General features: G+C 52.3%; 2 protein-coding genes across 9 annotated transcripts in view; one reads left to right on the top strand and one right to left on the bottom strand.

Moving 5' to 3' along the window:
• SH3PXD2A (SH3 and PX domains 2A) overlaps window positions 1–8,805 on the top strand; it is a 246,745-nt gene extending 237,940 nt beyond the window's left edge. For 2 of the 4 annotated variants that reach the window (XR_009497978.1, XR_009497983.1), the window contains exons 17-18: window positions 5–126; window positions 736–2,293. The gene's annotated coding sequence lies outside the window, so the exon portion shown is untranslated. Of the gene's footprint in view, window positions 1–4; window positions 127–735; window positions 2,294–7,230 lie in introns of those variants that run through there. The other 2 variants (XR_009497980.1, XR_009497979.1) reach the window with 2 other exon arrangements.
• Window positions 1,079–18,277, bottom strand: part of NEURL1 (neuralized E3 ubiquitin protein ligase 1) — a 110,610-nt gene continuing 93,411 nt past the window's right edge. For all 5 annotated transcript variants that reach the window (XM_059900012.1, XM_059900008.1, XM_059900009.1 and 2 more), the window contains 3 exons: window positions 7,452–8,141; window positions 4,083–4,229; window positions 1,079–3,549 (listed from right to left, as the gene is read on the bottom strand). In XM_059900012.1, coding sequence (XP_059755995.1) covers window positions 3,311–3,549; window positions 4,083–4,229; window positions 7,452–8,141 — 1,076 coding nt within the window. In that variant the 3' untranslated portion in view covers window positions 1,079–3,310. The remainder of the gene's footprint in view (window positions 3,550–4,082; window positions 4,230–7,451; window positions 8,142–18,277) is intronic.

An 18,277-nucleotide genomic window follows, 5' to 3' on the forward strand; every position in this document is an offset into this window, starting at 1 on the left:
ACAGAATCACCTCCTGATTCTCCCTGCCACAAGAAAACATACCCAGCTGAGTGGCAAAGGCCACATCACCCCAAATGAAACATGAACTGCAGGGTCCGGGCCCTCTGAGGACACTGGAGGGGTGGGGTAAGTTCCCACTGTTCCCACTGTTGCTGGTGAGAAGCGTGCTCAAGCCCCCTCACCCCTCCCCCGCCTTTGGGAGGCTTTCTGGGCAGTGGCCAAGGCTTTCAGAGATAGAGATACAGATCTTGGGGCCAAAGAGCCACATTCAGTGGGCCTACATGGCCCCTCAGCTTAGAGTCCCTGACCCTCCCCTACTTTTGCTGGACGCCAGTAAGCAGGGCTGGGCAGTCCTGGTGTGGGGAGTAGCCCGTGGCTGGTCAAGGCCAAGCAGAGGCTGGGCAGCTGGAGCATCCTCCCAGGAGAGAGGAAGACAAGCATCCCATGTCCCTCTGAGGCCCAGCCTGCCAAATGAGTGCAACTCCCACATTGTGCCCGGACCCCATCCAGCACTCCAGCTTCTACAGCCACCCAGAGGTACTCAGCCCATCTAGAAAGTTTTTCCGAAGGTCCCTGACCGAGGCCTCCCTTTTCTGCCTAGCTGTGCCACTCATTTGGCATAGGCCTCCGCACTGGCCAGTGGGAGCGGCAGCTGAGCTTCCAGGTCTGGGCTTCGGGTGAGAGACAGGCAGGCCCTGTTCTGGGGAGCTCAGCACAGCGCCTGCCATCCTTTAGCCCCTAGGTGGCGCTGCCCCTCCACAAAGGTTGCACACCAGATTTAGACCGGCTCGGCCTTAGGAGCGTCATGGACTCCTGCTGCTCCTCACAGATCCAGGGACCTGAGGCCAGCGAGGGGCAGTAGCTTCTCCCTTTCAGCGTACGGTGAGGCTCACCTGGCATTCTGGCCCCTGCCATCCAAGCCCCAGGTCACGCTCCAGCCACCTCCCCCTCCCCTGCTCTCTCCAGGGAGTCTTTCCTGATTGATTGTCGACTCCCCTCCTCCCCTTCCCTCCTGCACACCCACCAGCCCGCCTGCCCTCCGTCCCCAGCCCTCCAGACTGCACAGCACAGCCCTCAGGCTGGTACGAAATCACCTTTATTCACAATCAATCAATCAATCAATCACGGTGACCCAAGTTCACAGAGGAGGCAGCAGCTACCTCCAGGCTAGCAGAGACAACAGGACGGTGGCTTCCTCTCCCTGACGCTCAGGCTGCACAGCCCCTGCATGTAAGAACTCTCCTTGCCTGAGAGGGGACCCCTGACTGGATGGGGCCCCACCAGCCCCACCTCACCCCACTCCCACAGAAGGGGTCTACGGGGTCAGTGGGGAGGGGAGACCCACGGTAGAACTGTGGCTTCCCAGCAAGGCAGGTACAGACAGGGCCCGCCTGGCATCCTGTGCTGTCCCACCACACCACCCCATAGCAGCCCCCACCAGAGAACCCCCGAGAGTCACAAGGAAAGTCCCCCCCGACCCCAACAATCACTTTACAGAGGTGGCAGCTGAGGCTCAGAGAGGCTTCGACCTGGTCAGGGCCACACAACTGGTCAGTGGCCAGGTCCAGAATCCCACGCTCTGCCAGCCATATGGCAAAGCAGTCTCCGACAGGCGTAAAAAACTATCTGAGGGGGCCGAGGGCTGGGAGGCTCGGGGGAGACTAGGCCAGGACTCAGAGCTGGCCCCAGCCATGGCCTATCAGGACAGGGTGTGCAGGGCTGAGATGACTATAACCTAAGAGCAGCTGCGGGGGCACTCCCTCACCCCAGAATCAGGACTAAGAACCTAGAGGGGCTGGGACCCATCCCCTTCCCTTCTCCTCTTTCCTGGGACCGGAGAGCCTAAGAACAGGCTCCCTACCCCTACAATGATGAGGCCAGCTGGCCTTCCCTCCCTCAGCCTGCCCAGAACTTTTTATGTCCTTATGGAGGAGGGAACTGCTGGGCCTCATGATGTATAATGAGCCAATTATGATAACCCTGCTCCAGCCCAAGACGAAGGGCATTTTGTGGCTCTGGGGTGATCCCCTAGTCCCAGGGAGCTGCAGAGGCTCTGCTGCCCTCTCTATAAAATGGATACAATTTGTCAGAAGGCCTCCCACTTCAGCCCCTTTGGAGTTCTACTTCATGGTAAGCAGAGCTGGCTATGGACTTTTGGGCTGCAGTCTGGGGAAGATTTTGAGTGATGACTACCTCTGCTGACCCCTCTAACCAGGCACCCCGCCCACCAGGACAGCATTTCTAGGGGTCTGGGGGATGGGAATTCAGTTCCCCCCCCCCCCACCAAATAACTCCTACAAACCCAATAAATAAATAAATTAAAATACGGAAAAAGCCTTTTCTTACTCCAGGGAACCCCCTACTCCCAACCCAGGGCCCTGCCCTCTCCTGGGGACGCTACAGCCTCTATGAGTATCAGCCCGGCCCAGAATAGCACTGAAATGGGGGAGGAGAGGTCACAGAGGGTAGCTGCAAACCTGTTCTTCAGAGAGCCTGACAGAAGACAGACCCTGCTCTCCAGCCCACACCGAGGGGCTGCCCCTGGGCAGCAGCATCCAGCAAGATGACTGGGGCAGACAGGCTATGACCAGAAAGGGGTCCTCCACATCTCAACCAGGCCAGGGGTCTAGGGACCCAGAACCTGGAGGCTTCTGTAACCTGTCTGTCCACCCATCCAGGGTGAGTGGGAGACGGACATGGCATGGAGGCTGCAGCCTGCCCAGGATGAGAGGTATCCACTGGCCTTCTTACCCCTGGCTTCCAGGCCCAAGGGGCAGGGAAGAAAGGATGGAGAAGGTAGGTGTAGGTCAGAGAGTAAGGCAGCAGCTCAGGAGCTGCCTGCCTAGGGCTGCTGTTGCGCAGGTTGTGCACTGCTCAAGGGCAGTTGGCTGAGGGAGAAAATGGAGGCTGAAGTCCAAGTCCACACTCCACTAGCCAAGCCACATGTCTGGGCTCAGGGCCACATCCGCCCAGAGGAAGGGACACACTTTCTAATTCTCACAAAGGTGCCACACGGGCTAGAAGGACCTCCTGGGAATCTACCCCGGATGGGGAAGGATCAGGAGAAGCTGAGACCCCAGTTTAGCCCCTCAGCATGCAGGGAAGAGCAGGCGATTTGCTTCTGCCCCCACCTCCCTGCCTGATACCCCTTCCTCCCCAAACCTTTAGGGGCTGTTTCCCATGTTTAATGAGAAGGGAAAAGAATTTCCAAAATGAGGAAGAAGAGAAGGGCCCCTGTTGACTTGCCCCTCAGGTGGAGCTGGGCCGGAGTCTGAGGAGGTCGGCGTGAGGGGTAGGGCACCACGACGGGCTAGGAGCTGCGGTAGGTCTTGATGATGTCCTTGATGGGGCGGCGGCAGATGGGGCAGCAGGCGTGTAGAGCCTTCTTGAGGCGCAGGCCACAGGCATAGCAGAGGCACATGTGGCCGCACGTGTAGATGACCGTGTCCACCGCGTGCTCATAGCAAATGGTGCACTCATCGCTCCACGGGCCCCCGCCTGGAGTCACTGGCGACTCTGGCAGGCTCACCGGTGAGTTGGGGGCCGTCCCTGGGGGCAAGGGGACACCAGTCAGGAGGAGACATGGCCCAGCCTGGTCCCAGGTTCATGAAGAGAGCCCTCTGGCCTCTCCTGCTCCATTTATCAGGATCGGCCTGTCTAACCTACCACCCAACTTCCTGGGCGCAAGAGAGGAGAGGATACACTCTGGACAGCCCCACTTCTGGCCCCTCAGTGCCCAGACCAGGGGCCAGGGTGTCCATGAGGCATTGAGAGGAGGAGGGAGGGATGGAGGAAGGAAGGGGGCCCAAAACCATTTGAGGAGGACCCCTCCTTACCCTTTGGTGTTCTTTGTGCTAAAGAAGTCCTTTGGAGAAAGCTGCCCAGCTGGGGGACAGGATGGGATACACCCCGGAAATCACCACTCAACCAGGGTTCACTGGGCCCATCTCCAGCTCCTCCAGGGCCCAGTCCTGATACAGAGGCTGCATGCCTGCCTCAGCCAGGGTGAGGGTGGGGATGGGGTCCTCAGGGTGGGAGGTCTGGCATGGTCACCATGGAACTGGAGGGGCCAGCCTACTTACCGCCAGCAGAGTTCCCCAGAGGTCCAGAGCTGCATGTGCTGAGCAAGGGGTCAGAGAGGCGGATGCCCAGGGCGCTGGGCGAGGTTGGTGTGGAGGCAGGGGAGCAGGGGAGTGATGGGATGCCCCGCTCTGCCAGGATGGTGGAGCCTGCAGAAAGGGTGGGAAGGAGGGAGGGACACACTAGCCACTCAGAGGCCCACTGGGAGAAAGCTCGAATCTCCACCCCTCTATTAGGTTCCCAGGAGAGAAATGGGTGGTACAGCCTGACCACACGGCCCAGCCGTAAGGCTCAGGGTGGGACTCCACCGACTGGCTCGCACCCTGCCCCAGCTCTCTGTTCCCGCCTACAAATTGGAGGGCCACACGCATCATGCTCTGGTGTTACTGCATCTGCCATCTCCAAACAAGCCCCCTGCCTAGAATGCCACCTCCACCCTTCCCCATGCTTCCTTCACCTTCAAGGTTTCCCATGCCAGAGAACAAAGTCGCCTTCCTCCCACCCAGCATGGCCCTTCAAGCCCTGGCCTCACCATCCTAGTCAGAGCCCCGTGCCATCACCCCACTTCTCCTCTGCATTGGCACCTTCAAAATACTCCACACCATCTCCCACACTTGTTCTGCCCAACCTTCTTTCCTTTCTTCCCTCGCTTTCCTCTTCCCTTCCATCCCTCCCTCCCTCCCTCCTCCCTTCAACAAGTACTTGCTGAGAGCCTACCAGGTACCAGACACTGTGTATATATAAAACTGGGAATGAGACAGACAGAGCCTTTACCTTCAAGGAGCTAACTGTCCAGGGAGTCTCTTGGGGCTATCCTCAACCCCCTCGTCTGGACAGCCTTGACCCCACCCCCCGACAACCACATATCTCTATCTAGCACTGACCAGCCACACACGCCATGCACGGAAATAAAAAAACCACAGAGGATAGGAAATTATTTGTTCTTTGCCCAGGAACGTAACTTTGTTTCCCTACTTAAACCTTGCGCTTCCTGAAAGCAGGAAGTCTGATTCACCTGTAAGTCTCCCACAGGCCCTAACATAATGCCCTACACATAAATAAGTGCTCAGTGAGATATTTTTTTATTACTAGTTATTCATTCTAATTCATTTACTAGTCACTGTTTCTAAGAATATTCATTAGCTGTCCATAGGATTTCTCTTATTAGTGTTAACCAGGTTTCAAGTTAATTATCATCTCCTTTCAGAAATTCATACCTCCTATTTGCTTTTCTTGCTTTATTGCACTGGTTAGCATTTTCAGAACAATACTATAAGGCATCTCTATCATATTCCAGACTTTAATAAGAATATTTCTAATGTTTCACCATTAAGCATGAAATTGACTGTAGTTTTGGAGTGAAGGAAATATCTTTCCACTCTTAGTTCACTTAGGCCTTCGACAAAGCAAAGCATTCCTCTATAAGGTAAATAATTATCCTTCACACATTGTTACTGGTTTTTCCTTTAGAGTCAGTCAGGATCCCCTAACACCAGTTTGTTAGTTGAGATGCCCAATTCTCCAAACAGCTCAGGAGCACTCTGTTTAGCCTATATTAAATTCTGAATGATTATTCTTCAACACCCACCTTGACCTACTTCCCTTTGGGGACATTTAAGTCCTGGGTTGTTTTTGCTTGTTTGTTTTTAAGCTTCTCCTTGGCTCCAGTCTAGTAAGCCTCTTTGGGCAACAGAAGCTTCACTGGAAAGCTACTTATCTATTATTGGATGGTGCTGAGGCAAGAGGGTACCCTGTCGTTATGTTATTTCCTTCATCTGAGGAACAGTGTCTTCTGGTGAATGTAGCCAAATATCTTCGTACCTCAACCTGATTTTTTTTTCTGCACCCCAGTCCGGTTTGTTTTTATTCCATCCTGAATTTTCACCCCAATTTCTTTCCTTACTGATTGATGGCTTTTCATCTAGCCTGATTTCTTTTCACCTCCTTCCTGACTTATTTTCCCCCAATCCTAACTTCTTAGCACCCCAGCCCCATTTCTTTTCATTCCTTTTTAAATTCATTTTACACTCCATCTTCATTTGGTCTCTCTCCAGAGGAGAAAGTCTCCACTGATTTTATCTGATTTCACAAAACTCTCACACACTCTCACAATCACCAACAGCATTACATACACAAATACGCACACATTTAGTTACTCACATGTGCCTAGACACAGTATGCCAATCTTATAGCGTAAACTCATGCTCACTCACATACACACATTATCTTGTCTATGAAGCCTCTTGGGGTGAGGTCTAGGTCAGGGGCTGTGAGACCCAGGGGTCTCCAAATGTGTCTAAGCAAACTTGCTGAGGGAAAAAAAAAAAAAAATCAGATGCCCAGGACCTAATCCGAGATCTACAGAATCAAAATCTCTGGAGGTGGGATTCAAGAATCTGCACTGTAGTAGGTTCTCCGAGTGAGTCGAATGCTGCTGCAGAGCAGACCAGCACTTGGAAAGCATGAACACCTGCTCACTCTGGGGTAACAGAGGTTCCAGAAGATACACGTTAAAAAAAAAAAAAAAAAAAAGATTTCTGGTCAAACGAGCTTGGAAAAGCTGGACACCATAACCACCACCACCCTCTCCTAAAGGTTCACATTGTATATTAAAGGCTCTGAGAAGTTCTACAGTAAAGAATCGCCTGCTTTTTAAAAACTCAGTATTTCCCAAACATTCTGGACCCAAGGACCCGTTTTCAACGGACACCTATCCTGCAGAACACTCTGGGAAACATGGCTTACACAAGTCCGCATCACCCAGTCCTTTCAAACTCTGTCCATTCAAACCCAGGAAGGCCCAGACATCTGCAACCCCATTTCCTCCAAGGCCCTCTGCTCGGAGATTCCCCACAGACCCCCAATCTAGGCACCACCCTGCAGAGATACCTGGCTACTGACATACCAACCTCTTTTTCTTATTTAGACACAAAATCACCCTTAGAGGCAGAGACCTTTATTCCCATTTTAGGAGAAATGGAAACTGAGCCTCAAAAAGTTCGCTGCTGGTGGAAACAATTTTCTTTTTTCCCATTTTTAAATAGCCACTGGGCAATGTGTAAGAGAACCGTTTACGTATCTGTGGGAATGTGGGTGAATCAGATTCTGAGCGTGAAACTCAATGTTCCCCGCTTTTCTCCCCCTCTCCAGGGTTTATCTGGTGAGAGCTGATAACTATGGACTAGATAATTGAGTCCCACCCAGAATTCATCTTTGGGGTCTGTGACTCTTTGACTAGACCCCATGAAGGGCGGGGTGGGCGCTCTTTCCCCCTACCCAGACACGCCCCTCCTCCAGGGAAGGCTGGGTCTGGAGGCGCCAGCCTCCAGGTGCACCTGGGGGTAGGCGGGCACGTGGCCGGGGGCACTCACCGAGGATGCGGATCTGCGTGATGGCCCCGTGCAGGCCGAAGAGCATCCAGAGCGGCTGCGAGGCGTCCACGCACAGCTGCATGCCCACCGCGGCGCCATTGTGGCTGAGGTGCAGCTCACCGTCGGGGTTGACCACCAAGCCCAGGATGTCACCGCTGTGCAGGGGCCCGGGCACGCGGCACACGGCCCAGAACTCCTTACGGTCCACCAGTGCCTCGGGGCTGAAAGGCAGGTCTGCTGGCCGCAGCGTGCCAGGGTCGCACGTGGTGACTCCGAAGGAGAGCGCGCCAGGCCGCGCGCCGCCCGAGCGCGTGACCTTGACGAAGATGGTCTCGGCCACGCGCACGGGCCGGCTGGTGAAGACGAGCGCGCGCTCGTCGCGCCCGTGCTCCAGGCGCGCCACCGTCTGCTCGTCCAGGATGCGGACGTGTGCGCCGGCGCGCAGCGCGTGGAAGCGCAGGTCGCCGTCGAGCTGCGCTGGCAGAGCGCGGCTGTGCTGGGAGTTGAGCGAGTTCTGCGGGATGGGGCAGCCGGCGGCCGGCGCGGTCTCGTCGCCGTCGGCGCCCGGCACGTTGAGGTCGCACAGGCTCACGGAGAGGCGCGCTTCCTCAGCCTCACGTCGCAGCGACGGCCGCCGCAGGGCGGTGAAGGAGCGCGGCCGCAGGCAGTCCGGGAGCACCAGCTCGCTGTCTGCGGCGGGGAGGGAGACAGGGCGACCATCACGCGGGCCACAGCGCCCAGTCCCCATCGCCTGCGCACCTCCTCCCACTGGTCTTTAAAGCGCGCACCAGTAAGACGCACCGGGTTTCTAATGGCACAGAAAATGCTAGGACATAACGTTGTGCAGGACTTCTAACTACGTATTTGTTTAAGCAAAGGATCAAGGCCGGCAGGAAGGACACACCAAAACTAAAAACATGATTACTTCTAAATAGTATGCTTATTAAAATTGGATTTTTTTTTTCTAACTCCTGGGGCCCTCCCTTTTTATCCCAGCAGGCAGAAGAGCACCCAGCACTTAGAAGGCAGCAGTAAATAATATTTGTTGAATGCATGCTGACATCCTACCCATCTGGGAGGCCAGAGGGAACCCCCCCCCCCCCAGAACGCCTCTCTGCACAAATTGCAGAGAGATGTTCTTACCCCAACAATTACCTTGTGAAGTTATTGCCACGGAAGGACATTGAGGCTGAGAAGTTAGGTGAATTTATCCAAGTTATCCTTTCAAAACTGACAACTGGAAATCAAACCCTTTCTCTTTTTAATCATACAAGTAATACAGACTGTATTTTGTAGAAAAGACAGTTCAGCAAAAAGAAAAAGTAATCTCCTGTCAGCCCACCATCCAGAGGAAAATACTATTAATATTTGGATGTATGAGTTTCCAGCCTTTTTTCAATATATTTTAGTTATTTCTTTTTTTAAAACAAAAATTGAATCACGCTATATAAATGCCAGTAGTTTTAAACTAACGAGTAACAAATCTTTTTGAAAATGTGGCAACTTTTATCTGTCTTCTCAGAAAAATGCACGTTCTCCCTAAATTCCGTGGATAATTTCGGGGCATCGACTCCAGGCAAAGAACTCTGCTATACAAATTTTCTTTTCAAAACTAGCTTTTCGGGCTTCCCTGGTGGCGCAGTGGTTGAGAATCTGCCTGCCAATGCGGGGGACACGGGTTCGAGCCCTGGTCTGGAAAGATCCCACAGGCCACGGAGCAACTAGGCCCGTGAGCCACAACTACTGAGCCTGCGCGTCTGGAGCCTGTGCTCGGCAACAAGAGAAGCCGCGATAGTGAGAGGCCCGCGCACCGCGATGAAGAGTGGCCCCCGCTTGCCACAACTAGAGAAAGCCCTCGCACAGAAACGAAGACCCAACACAGCCAAAAATAAATAAAGTCAGAAAACATCTTAAAAAAAACCCAAAAAACTAGCTTTTCCATTTACTGTGTCCTGAATACCTTTCTACACTAATAACCATGTTTTTGATACCATACTTTTTTAATGGCTGGTTATCTCTGCTTTATGGAGTCCTATAATTTGTAATAAAAGTCATCAGGTGCGATGAATTACCCCTGCATTTCATCCTTAAAGCATCCCATGAAGTTGTTCCCATTGTACAGATAAGTTCAGAGATGTTATGTGACAGCCACGAAGTGGCAGATCCAGGATTAAAGCAAGATCTGTCCAACTCCCAACGCCACATTCTCCACTTTCGGGCCCTCCTCGTTTACTGAACCCTTTCTGTGGGAGTCCCTAAATTTGGCTAGTACCACCGCAGCTCACATCATCGGCCAATTCCTTCTCAGGAGGCTTTTCTCTGAGCCTCCCCCAGGGAGAATCTGTGCTTTCTCTCCAGGAACTGAGTAAGGGCTGCTGGAGTGCTTGGTGTGAGAGCAAAGCTTGGGGGACTGGACTGGTAGGGGCCGCAGAGGCCAGAATTCAGCTCCAGCTGAATCTAGAGACGCTCTCTAAAGCCTCTCTATCTTTGTTCTCCCCCAGCTCCCCTGCCCCTTCCAGGAACAGTGTTGTTTGGACCCCAGCAAGGAGAGGGTGCTGGGCCGGCCCTCCCCCCAAGGCTCCTGCTTCTCTGGAGAAGCCTCTTGGGGCCTGGCTAGTCAGGATTCCCAGCATCGTGTTTGGCAAGGAGGAGGGAGCCGACCGGAAAATGTGATTATTCCAGGGAATTGACTCTGTGACAGTAATGGTGCAGAGAGGCTGGGGGGCTGCGGAGAGGCAGAGGCGAGGAGGGCAAGACACGGGAGACAATAGTGGGGGGCTGAGGAGGGCTGTGGGCTGACCTGGACCCCAGGGAACAGCCCCTGCTCCCCTACCCCTTAGGGATTCCGGGCAGCGGCCCTTGAGGAGTCCAGAGGGTTGGGGACAGAGAGGAGAAGGGATGGGGAAACAGGGTGAGGAGGAAACAAGTGGCTCAGAGATGCCCAGCCGGGCCTATGGGAACAAGGTTGTCATGGGGGCCCACACACACACACCCCCCAACACTCCTCTCTCCAGCCCACCCCACACACTCAGGACAATCAGGCCAGAGCCCATGGAGCTGGGCAGACCCTCAGAACAGATTCCTGAATGGGGCTGGAATGTGAGCTCTCCTGCTCTCTGCCCCTTCAGGAGTCCTCTTCTGCTTGAATATACCCACTACCTCCCAGTAGTGACACGGCTGAGCTACTCTGTCTTTAGGAAAATGTTTCCTACTCTTAAACTGAAATCTACCTCCCTGTATTTTTTTTTTCTGAACTCTTCATTTTATTGATCCTTTACCATACAAAATTTATTCAAATTACACCCATTTGAAGTGGTAAGATCACAGCTAGAAAACAGGTTACCCTGTAACAAATTTACAAAATCCACCATAAAAGCTTTTTTTTTTTTTTTTTACATTATATTACATATTATCTTTTTTAAACTAGCATACACACAAAGCTTAACTGATTGGTAGTTTGCCTACTCCCTATTTTGGGAGAAATACTTCCTTTTGACAAAATCACATACCCCATAGGAAAAGAAATTCCCACAACTGACAACTGCCACCCAACTCACTCTTCAAGCCATCTTCCTTGAAATCCCTCCTCTCATACACACAAGGTGTCATGCTGAAGCTTTAAATACTGCAATTGAATTTACAGATCTACACTTACAATAAAAATCAACACAAGAACCGCCACCACTACAACAAACACAAAGTAACTCTTAAAAAATTACAAACCAGCTAGAAAGTATTCTGGCAGTGTTTACAAATTACTTGCTATTTTTATACAAAATTGCTAGATAATGAAAATGAGCAGCCTGCGTATCAACCTAAATAAAACGATCACTCCACACAAATCTGTACATATAAACACACACCTATCATGTGTTGCTCTTTATACAGTTTACTTTCTCGGGCTCGCTCATAACCTCCCTGTATTTATACCTACTACCTCTGGGGCTGCCTCTCAGCCCCACACTGAGGACAGCTTTCCTCAGGGAATACTCAGACTCCCCACACACCTTCCCACCTCTTAGACAATGAACACAACCAGACTCAGTATTCCAGATGTGCCCTGACCAGCTCAAGGCACAATGTGGCCATCACACCTCCCCTAAGTACACTATACTTCTAATAATGCAACCTAAAAGTATTTTAGGTTTTTTGGTTAACAAAATCCATATACTGGTAGGCAAGACAGGAGCATAGTTAAGTGCAAGGACTCTGAAGTCATCAGCTTGGGTTCAAATCCTAGCTCTGCCATTTCCTGGCTGTATGACCTTGGACAAATAGCTTAACCCCTCTGGGACTCTCTTCTTCAGCAGTGAAATCAGCATTTACTTACTGGTATAAAATATGGACTCTTAATACTCCCCTCGGAAGGGATGCTGAGAAGACGAGGTGGAATACAGTACCTAGGGCACCTAGTAGAGTACCTGGCACATAATAATCGCAAGGTTAATATGAGCCATTGTTATTGTTTTCCTGCTACATGGTTCAGAAGAATATGCATGGGCTTTGGGTTTAAATGTCTGATCCAGCACTTGGCTGGTGGCCTGTGGGTAAGCAACTGTCCTCTAGCCCCCGATCACTCACCATGAGAACAGGGGTACTAATACCTGCTTTGCGATGTTGTCACGGGGATCAGAGGTAGATTGAGAAGCCCCTGGCACCTGGATACTTGATAACTTCAGTTATTACCATTTGCTCAGGTTGAGTTTATCAACCAAAGTCAGGTCCACCTGCACTCAGACAACTAACTTTTTGAACCTAGGACTTTCCATCAGTCATGGTAAGCACCCAGGACAAAATCATGGAATGACATTACTGACTAAAGACCAGGAAGGAGAAGCTACAAATGGTGATTAGAGATGAAAGAAGAGAAAGAAGGAGAAACAGTGGGCAAAGAGAGAGAGAGGGGAAGGGGTAGGAAAGAGATCCCTTTGGCTTTTGTTGAAATATCACAGGAGTTAGGAGAGGAGGTACAGGAGATGCTGGGAAACAGCTAAAAATGGAATCTCTGGGGCCAGTGCCCAGCCCAAGTATGTCTTCTCTCCCATCCCCTCCACCCCTCGGGGTCAGGAGCAGCTGCAGGCCACCAGCAAGCTCCAAAATAACCATCCCATCAGTGTGCCCGGCTGCGTGGGGCCCTGAAATAGATGAAACCTGAGATGGAAGAACTGGTCAGAGCACCCTCCACAGAGGGGACGGCAAAGGTCACATCACCTTGATGCGAGTCCACATCAAGCTGGAGGTCAAGGAAGGGTCCGGGCCCCCGAAGCCAGGGGAGAACAACCAAGGGCCGAACCTCAGCCCAGGACTGCGCCCTGGGGTACAGCTTGGAAAACCCAGAGGGCCAGCCTGTGACCCCCAAGCAGTGGGGTGGCCCCATGTTTGAAGCAACAAGTTATTTAATCCGTGCCTGGGACACACAGCTGCCCACTTGGAGGTGTTTATGATAGGGGAGGGGTGGCACAGGGCCATGGGAGGAGCTGCAAAGCTGGCTCCCCTCTCGTGTCCCATCTTTCAGGAGAGAACTTGCCAGTCTTCAGCTCCTGCCTAATCTGGTGCCTGGCGCTGGTTTTGCAGATCCCCTGGGCCCGGGCAGAAAGAGCCAGACCCTGCAAAGGGCAGGGAGGCCTGGGCCAGGGTTTCCTCCCCTCAGGGTGGCACTCAGGGCACCCACTCATTGACCCCCTGTGTGCCCAGCCCTGGGCAGGGGTTAAGGAGAGGGAGAGCCAGGACCTGGGCCCTGGAGAGCCAGTAGCCCTTGGGAGACTTGAAGCTTGGAGGCATGAAAATATTTGAGTACAATTTTGTTACAAAATTCTCAGTGTCTCAGGTAAGACAGGACCTCAGAGGAGAATGAGGAAATCTGTTTATCTCTGTCAAGTTCTCACCCAGCCTTGGCTAGAATGCCCCTGGGGACAAGAAGCTCACCACTTCTCAAGGCCATCTATCCTCTACTTTGACTCGCTCTGAAACAGAAGTTCTTAGCCTCAGTTGGACAGCATTATCCTCAAAGGGAGATTTATCCTAAAGAAGAGAAGGCTCAGAGGGGGCCCCAAGGAGTGGGTACAGGACACTTGGATCCATGCAAGGAAAGTTTTTCTAACAGTCACAGTTGTTCAGAGACGGCATCTCAGGAAAAACAAGATTTGACCCAGGCCCTGAAGGACAAGAGGGTCTGGATTGACAGAAGTGAGAGCCACTCGGGTGGGAAAACTGCATTAGCAAATGCCTGGGGAGAACAGTCTGAGCAAAACCAGTGAGGAGAAAGGAAAGGAGTGGAGGAAGAGGCGCCAGGCGGAGGGCACCAGGGCCAGCTCCCGCCCAGAGACCCACTCAGCCCCCGACGCTGCCGGCCAGTGCGGGGTAACCAAGGCAGGGCCTGGGAACTGGAGCAGAGGCTCCTTTGAAGCAGGGCCTGCCATCAGCCCAAGACTTGTTTGTTTAGATTCGCACATCCGCAGCGCTGGATAATCTTTAACCACGGGTCAGCCTGCAGCCGCCCAGCTGGCTGGCAGATCTCTGCCGGCCCCTGTTTGGAAGGCGCGCCAACCCATTTACTGTGTCCATAAACATCTTCCTGCCGGTCTGCAGCTGGCACAGAGCAGGAGAAGGAGCCAGGAGGACAGGTACATGGCTTGGATGGGCAAGGGGTTTCTCCACCCTTCTGGGCAGTGCCCTGAGCCCACACCACCCCCACCCTCTCCATGTAAACCCGACCACGAGAAAGCTAGGAGAAACAAACACACTTTCTGAGGCTCACGGAGGGAAGGGCAGAATGTCCCAGAATCACTCAGAGTCACAGACTCTTAGAGTTATAGAATCTTCAAGCCACAGGATCTTAGATGTATAGATTCTCAGAATCATCTGGTCTGGTGGTTCTCAAACTTTTTTTTCAAGCAGTGGAATCACTCATCCAATGGAACGGAAAACTCTGCTTAAAGTCTAAGAGGTGGCCACAGAGCCCTGCCACTCAGCTGCCTCAGAGGTGCCTCTGTGGAATCCCAGTGCTCCAAGGAACCCAGTTGGAGAACCATAGATCTCGTTCCAAGAAACAGTTTAGATAGCATGGTTTGACTTTCATCCAGACACAGGGACTTGGTTTTAAGGCTCCCTCTTCCAATGAGAGGACTGGCAGGGGATTGTCTATTTTGGTGGTGTTTTTAGATATTCCTTTTTAACCTAAAAAGACAGCCCTTCCCATTTGTATAAACACTTTTACATATGTGAGCCTCACAGAATATCTGTGAGGTACATGGTGCATGTATAATTATGTCCAAAGAACAGACAAGGCGGTTGAGGCATAGAGACGCTGAGAGACTTGCCCAAAGCTAGTGAATGGCCAAGTGGAGTCGATTCAGTCAGGTCTCCTGCTTCTGAAATGACAGCTTTGTCCCCAGTACTACAAGGCCCCAGCTCCTCCCCTAAACACACCCCACTCTGGGCCACCAGGTCTCTCCAAGGTCCCCAGAACTATATCTTGGGCCAAAGAGATACTAGATGGAAACACATAAAATTGCCATTTCTGGACATTACAAACAGTCAAATATTGGCAATTATATATGGTTGCATTTTATATATATTCATTCTGGTAGAAAACTAGAGCACACTGTGAACAACAGAATCAAACAAAACTCTCAAGAGCCTTCAGGGAACTACAAGGCAGGCAGACCTACCCTCACCACTGAAACAGGATGCTGGGCACCCACTGCCCCTCTTCGACTCTGCTGGGGCCCTGGTGGCCTATCTGTGCCCAACACATATGGCTGATCCCTGATGCCTGAAGCTCTCACAAGCTCTATTCTGGAAGACATAAGGGGGCCAAAATCCCCACCCTTGAGGGGGTATCTAGACATTATAGGGAGACCAGAGAGACTCATATTTAGAGAAGCTGGGAATTAATGTAGCCCACACTTCTGGGCTCAAGTCCCAGCTTCACCAAGCTGTGTGACCATGGACAAGTTATCAGACCTCTCTGAGCCTCTGTTTCCTTATCTGCAAAATAGGTACAGTAATAACTTTCTTTATAATATAGACAAAGAGGATTTCTACTGTATTCTTAAAGAGGACAATATATGATGTAGAACTGCTGACACTGCTTAGACCTCCACTCGCTTCAGGAAGAGGAAGGGTCACGAAGAACACGGGAGGTCAGGGAAGGCTCCCTGGTGGAGGGAAGGGTTTGGTACTGGGCCTTGATATAACTGGCAGAATTTGAGGTGAGCAAAAAAGAAGCACCTGGAAGAGTCTCCGAAGCAGAAAGAACAGCAAGATTTTTTTTTTTTTTTAACTAAGAAGAAATGAAGGGCTTCCCTGGTGGCGCAGTGGTTAAGAATCCGCCTGCCAATGCAGGGAACACGGGTTCGAGCCCTGGTCCGGGAAGATCCCACATGCTGCAGAGCAACTAAGCCTGTGAGCCACAACTCCTGAGCCTGCGCTCCAGAGCCCGCGAACCACAACTACTGAAGCCTGCATGCCTAGAGCCCGTGCTCCGCAACAAGAGAAGCCACCGCAATGAGAAGCCCACGCACCACAACAAAGAGTAGCCCCCGCTTGCCGCAACTAGAGAAAAGCCCGCGCGCAGCAATGAAGACCCAACGCAGCCAAAAATAAATAAATAAATAAAATTAAAAAAAAAAAAAAAAAAGAAATGAAAACCATCAAAAAGGAAGAAATCACTATCAGCATCCTCAGCTCTTTCTCCATCCCAAGAGCTTGGCTCGGGCTCCTTAAGCCAATATTTGCCTCTCGGCCCCTGGCAGCCACAGCTGAAGGTAAATATTGATTTAGCCTGGGAAGCGGAAGCCCCACATGGCAGTGTGGTCCTCAGCCGGCCAGGATGCCTCACGCTCTGTACCACAAGCTGAGGCACACCCGGGACAGAGACCTGACCCCAGGCCTTATCTACGGAGAGGCCCAGGCCTCTCAATGCTGAGCCGCCACGCTGGCCCACCACCCCAGAAACTGGTGCAGCAGCAGCCTGGCCCCCAGAAAGCTACCCTGAGAGTCTCTGTACATCTTTCTCCTCAGTAGGCAGGTGGGGTCTTTTACCAAGACCTAGGATGACACCATGAGTCCTTGGGAGCCCCCCTAATGGCCTCCTAACACCCTCCTGGGCTCAGCCACAGACATCTTGATGTGGCAATAAGTCTTCTCACACTGACCTTGTGCCCACATCAGCTGGGAGGTCTGAATTCCAGGCCCAGCCTGGCTTCTGACTAGTTGGGATAATTTGGGTAGGCCGCTCCCCATCTCTGGGCCACATTTCCTCTTACTGAAAAACTTGACAGCAAGAAGCTGCTGGAAACTCTCTACTCTCTTGGCTCTCTCCTCTGTGATGCATGAGCATACCCATACCCGTACACACCTGCTCTCCGCAAGTCATCCACTATCTTCCCACTTCATCCCATCCCCTGAAGGATCTGCTCCCCAACTGACCGCCAATTCCCCACCTCTGTGCCAATGCACACCCCTCCTGTCTGGCCTAAATTGTTCCTCCTCAACCAGTCCATTCTTTTCACCTCCCCTGGTTCCTGACTTGAAACTCATCTCCTACAGGAAGTCCTTCTGGATTGCTCCCCAGCTGCACCCCTCCCCCACCCCGCCCAGTTTTATTCTTCAGCCACACTTTTTTGCAGTATTGGATTTAGGTCACCTCAGAGCAGTCATATGGCATGTCCCCCAGTATAAACACTCTTTAAGGAGAGGGGCTGGGTTTCCAATTCTAGTGTCTCCTCCAACCCCTGCACAGCACCTAGGCTGTGGTGGGCACAGCGAGGTGCGCAGGAACACCCTACAAATGGATTCCTGGCTCACCAGCTTTCTGCCAGGATCCACAGCTGCTCTTCCTGAACCAACACTTCTGAGAGGAGGAGGGAGACCTTGAAAACTGGGATAGGAACTTATCTCTCCAAGTATTAATCACCCCATAAAACTTGTATTTATTTAGTTGCTGGCAGGTCCTTCTTCCTGGAGGTAGGAAGCTGTTATTCTTGGAGATACCAGCCTGGGCTTGGGCCAGGGTGCCCAGAGGGAAGAGGGTGATCTGCTGTGAACTCCAGCGTAACAGGGAGCCTGGAAGTCCTGAAGCAGGTCTACTGGGGCCATGGCACGGGCATCAGGGGGCCTAGGTGATGGTTAGGGCAGTGGGGGGTGGGGATGGGGACCCCACCTGGAGGTGTCAATCAGGGAGAGACACCAGCCCTTGCCTCCACTCTGTGGTGGGAAGACGGCCAATCTGTCCATGGCCTGACTTGTGGACTTACTATGTGCCAGGGAGCCCAGGATGTCTCTGGGCTGAGGAGCTTGGAGGGCTTTGGCCACAGGTTCCAGGTGGAGGCAAGAGGGGAGGGGGCAGGCCTGGCAGGTAATCTCTAAAGATGAGCCATGGTTTTGGGGGACAATCACCCCAGGAATGACAGGCCTACCCTCAGAGCCCCCAAGACAGAGAGTGACCTCTTCAGAGGAGAAACTCAGCTGAGGAGGAAGACGAGGGAAAGCAGAGGAGCCGGTGGGATCTGGGTAGAGGGAGAGAGAGGCCCAGAAAGACACAGGTGCAGTGACGTGGCAGGTGAGGAGAGAGGGGGAGATGAGAAGTGGGGAAGAGAGGGAGGGAAATAGACCCTGAGACTATACAGGGCAGCAGGTGTGTCCCGGGGGCAGGGGCACGGAATGAGGGCATAGAGCAGTAGGCCCACCTCCGAAGATAACTTGGGTGGGTCTCTCCTTCCTTCACAAAAAAAATCAATTTAGGAAGAACAAATCGAGGAGCTATTTTAATCTGCTAATTCATTTTAGGGGCCATAATCAGTGTTTTAAAATGCCCAGGGATT

Source organism: Balaenoptera ricei, chromosome 16 (assembly GCF_028023285.1).
Source record: "Balaenoptera ricei isolate mBalRic1 chromosome 16, mBalRic1.hap2, whole genome shotgun sequence".
In the NCBI taxonomy this organism is placed as follows: Eukaryota; Metazoa; Chordata; class Mammalia; order Artiodactyla; family Balaenopteridae; genus Balaenoptera; species Balaenoptera ricei.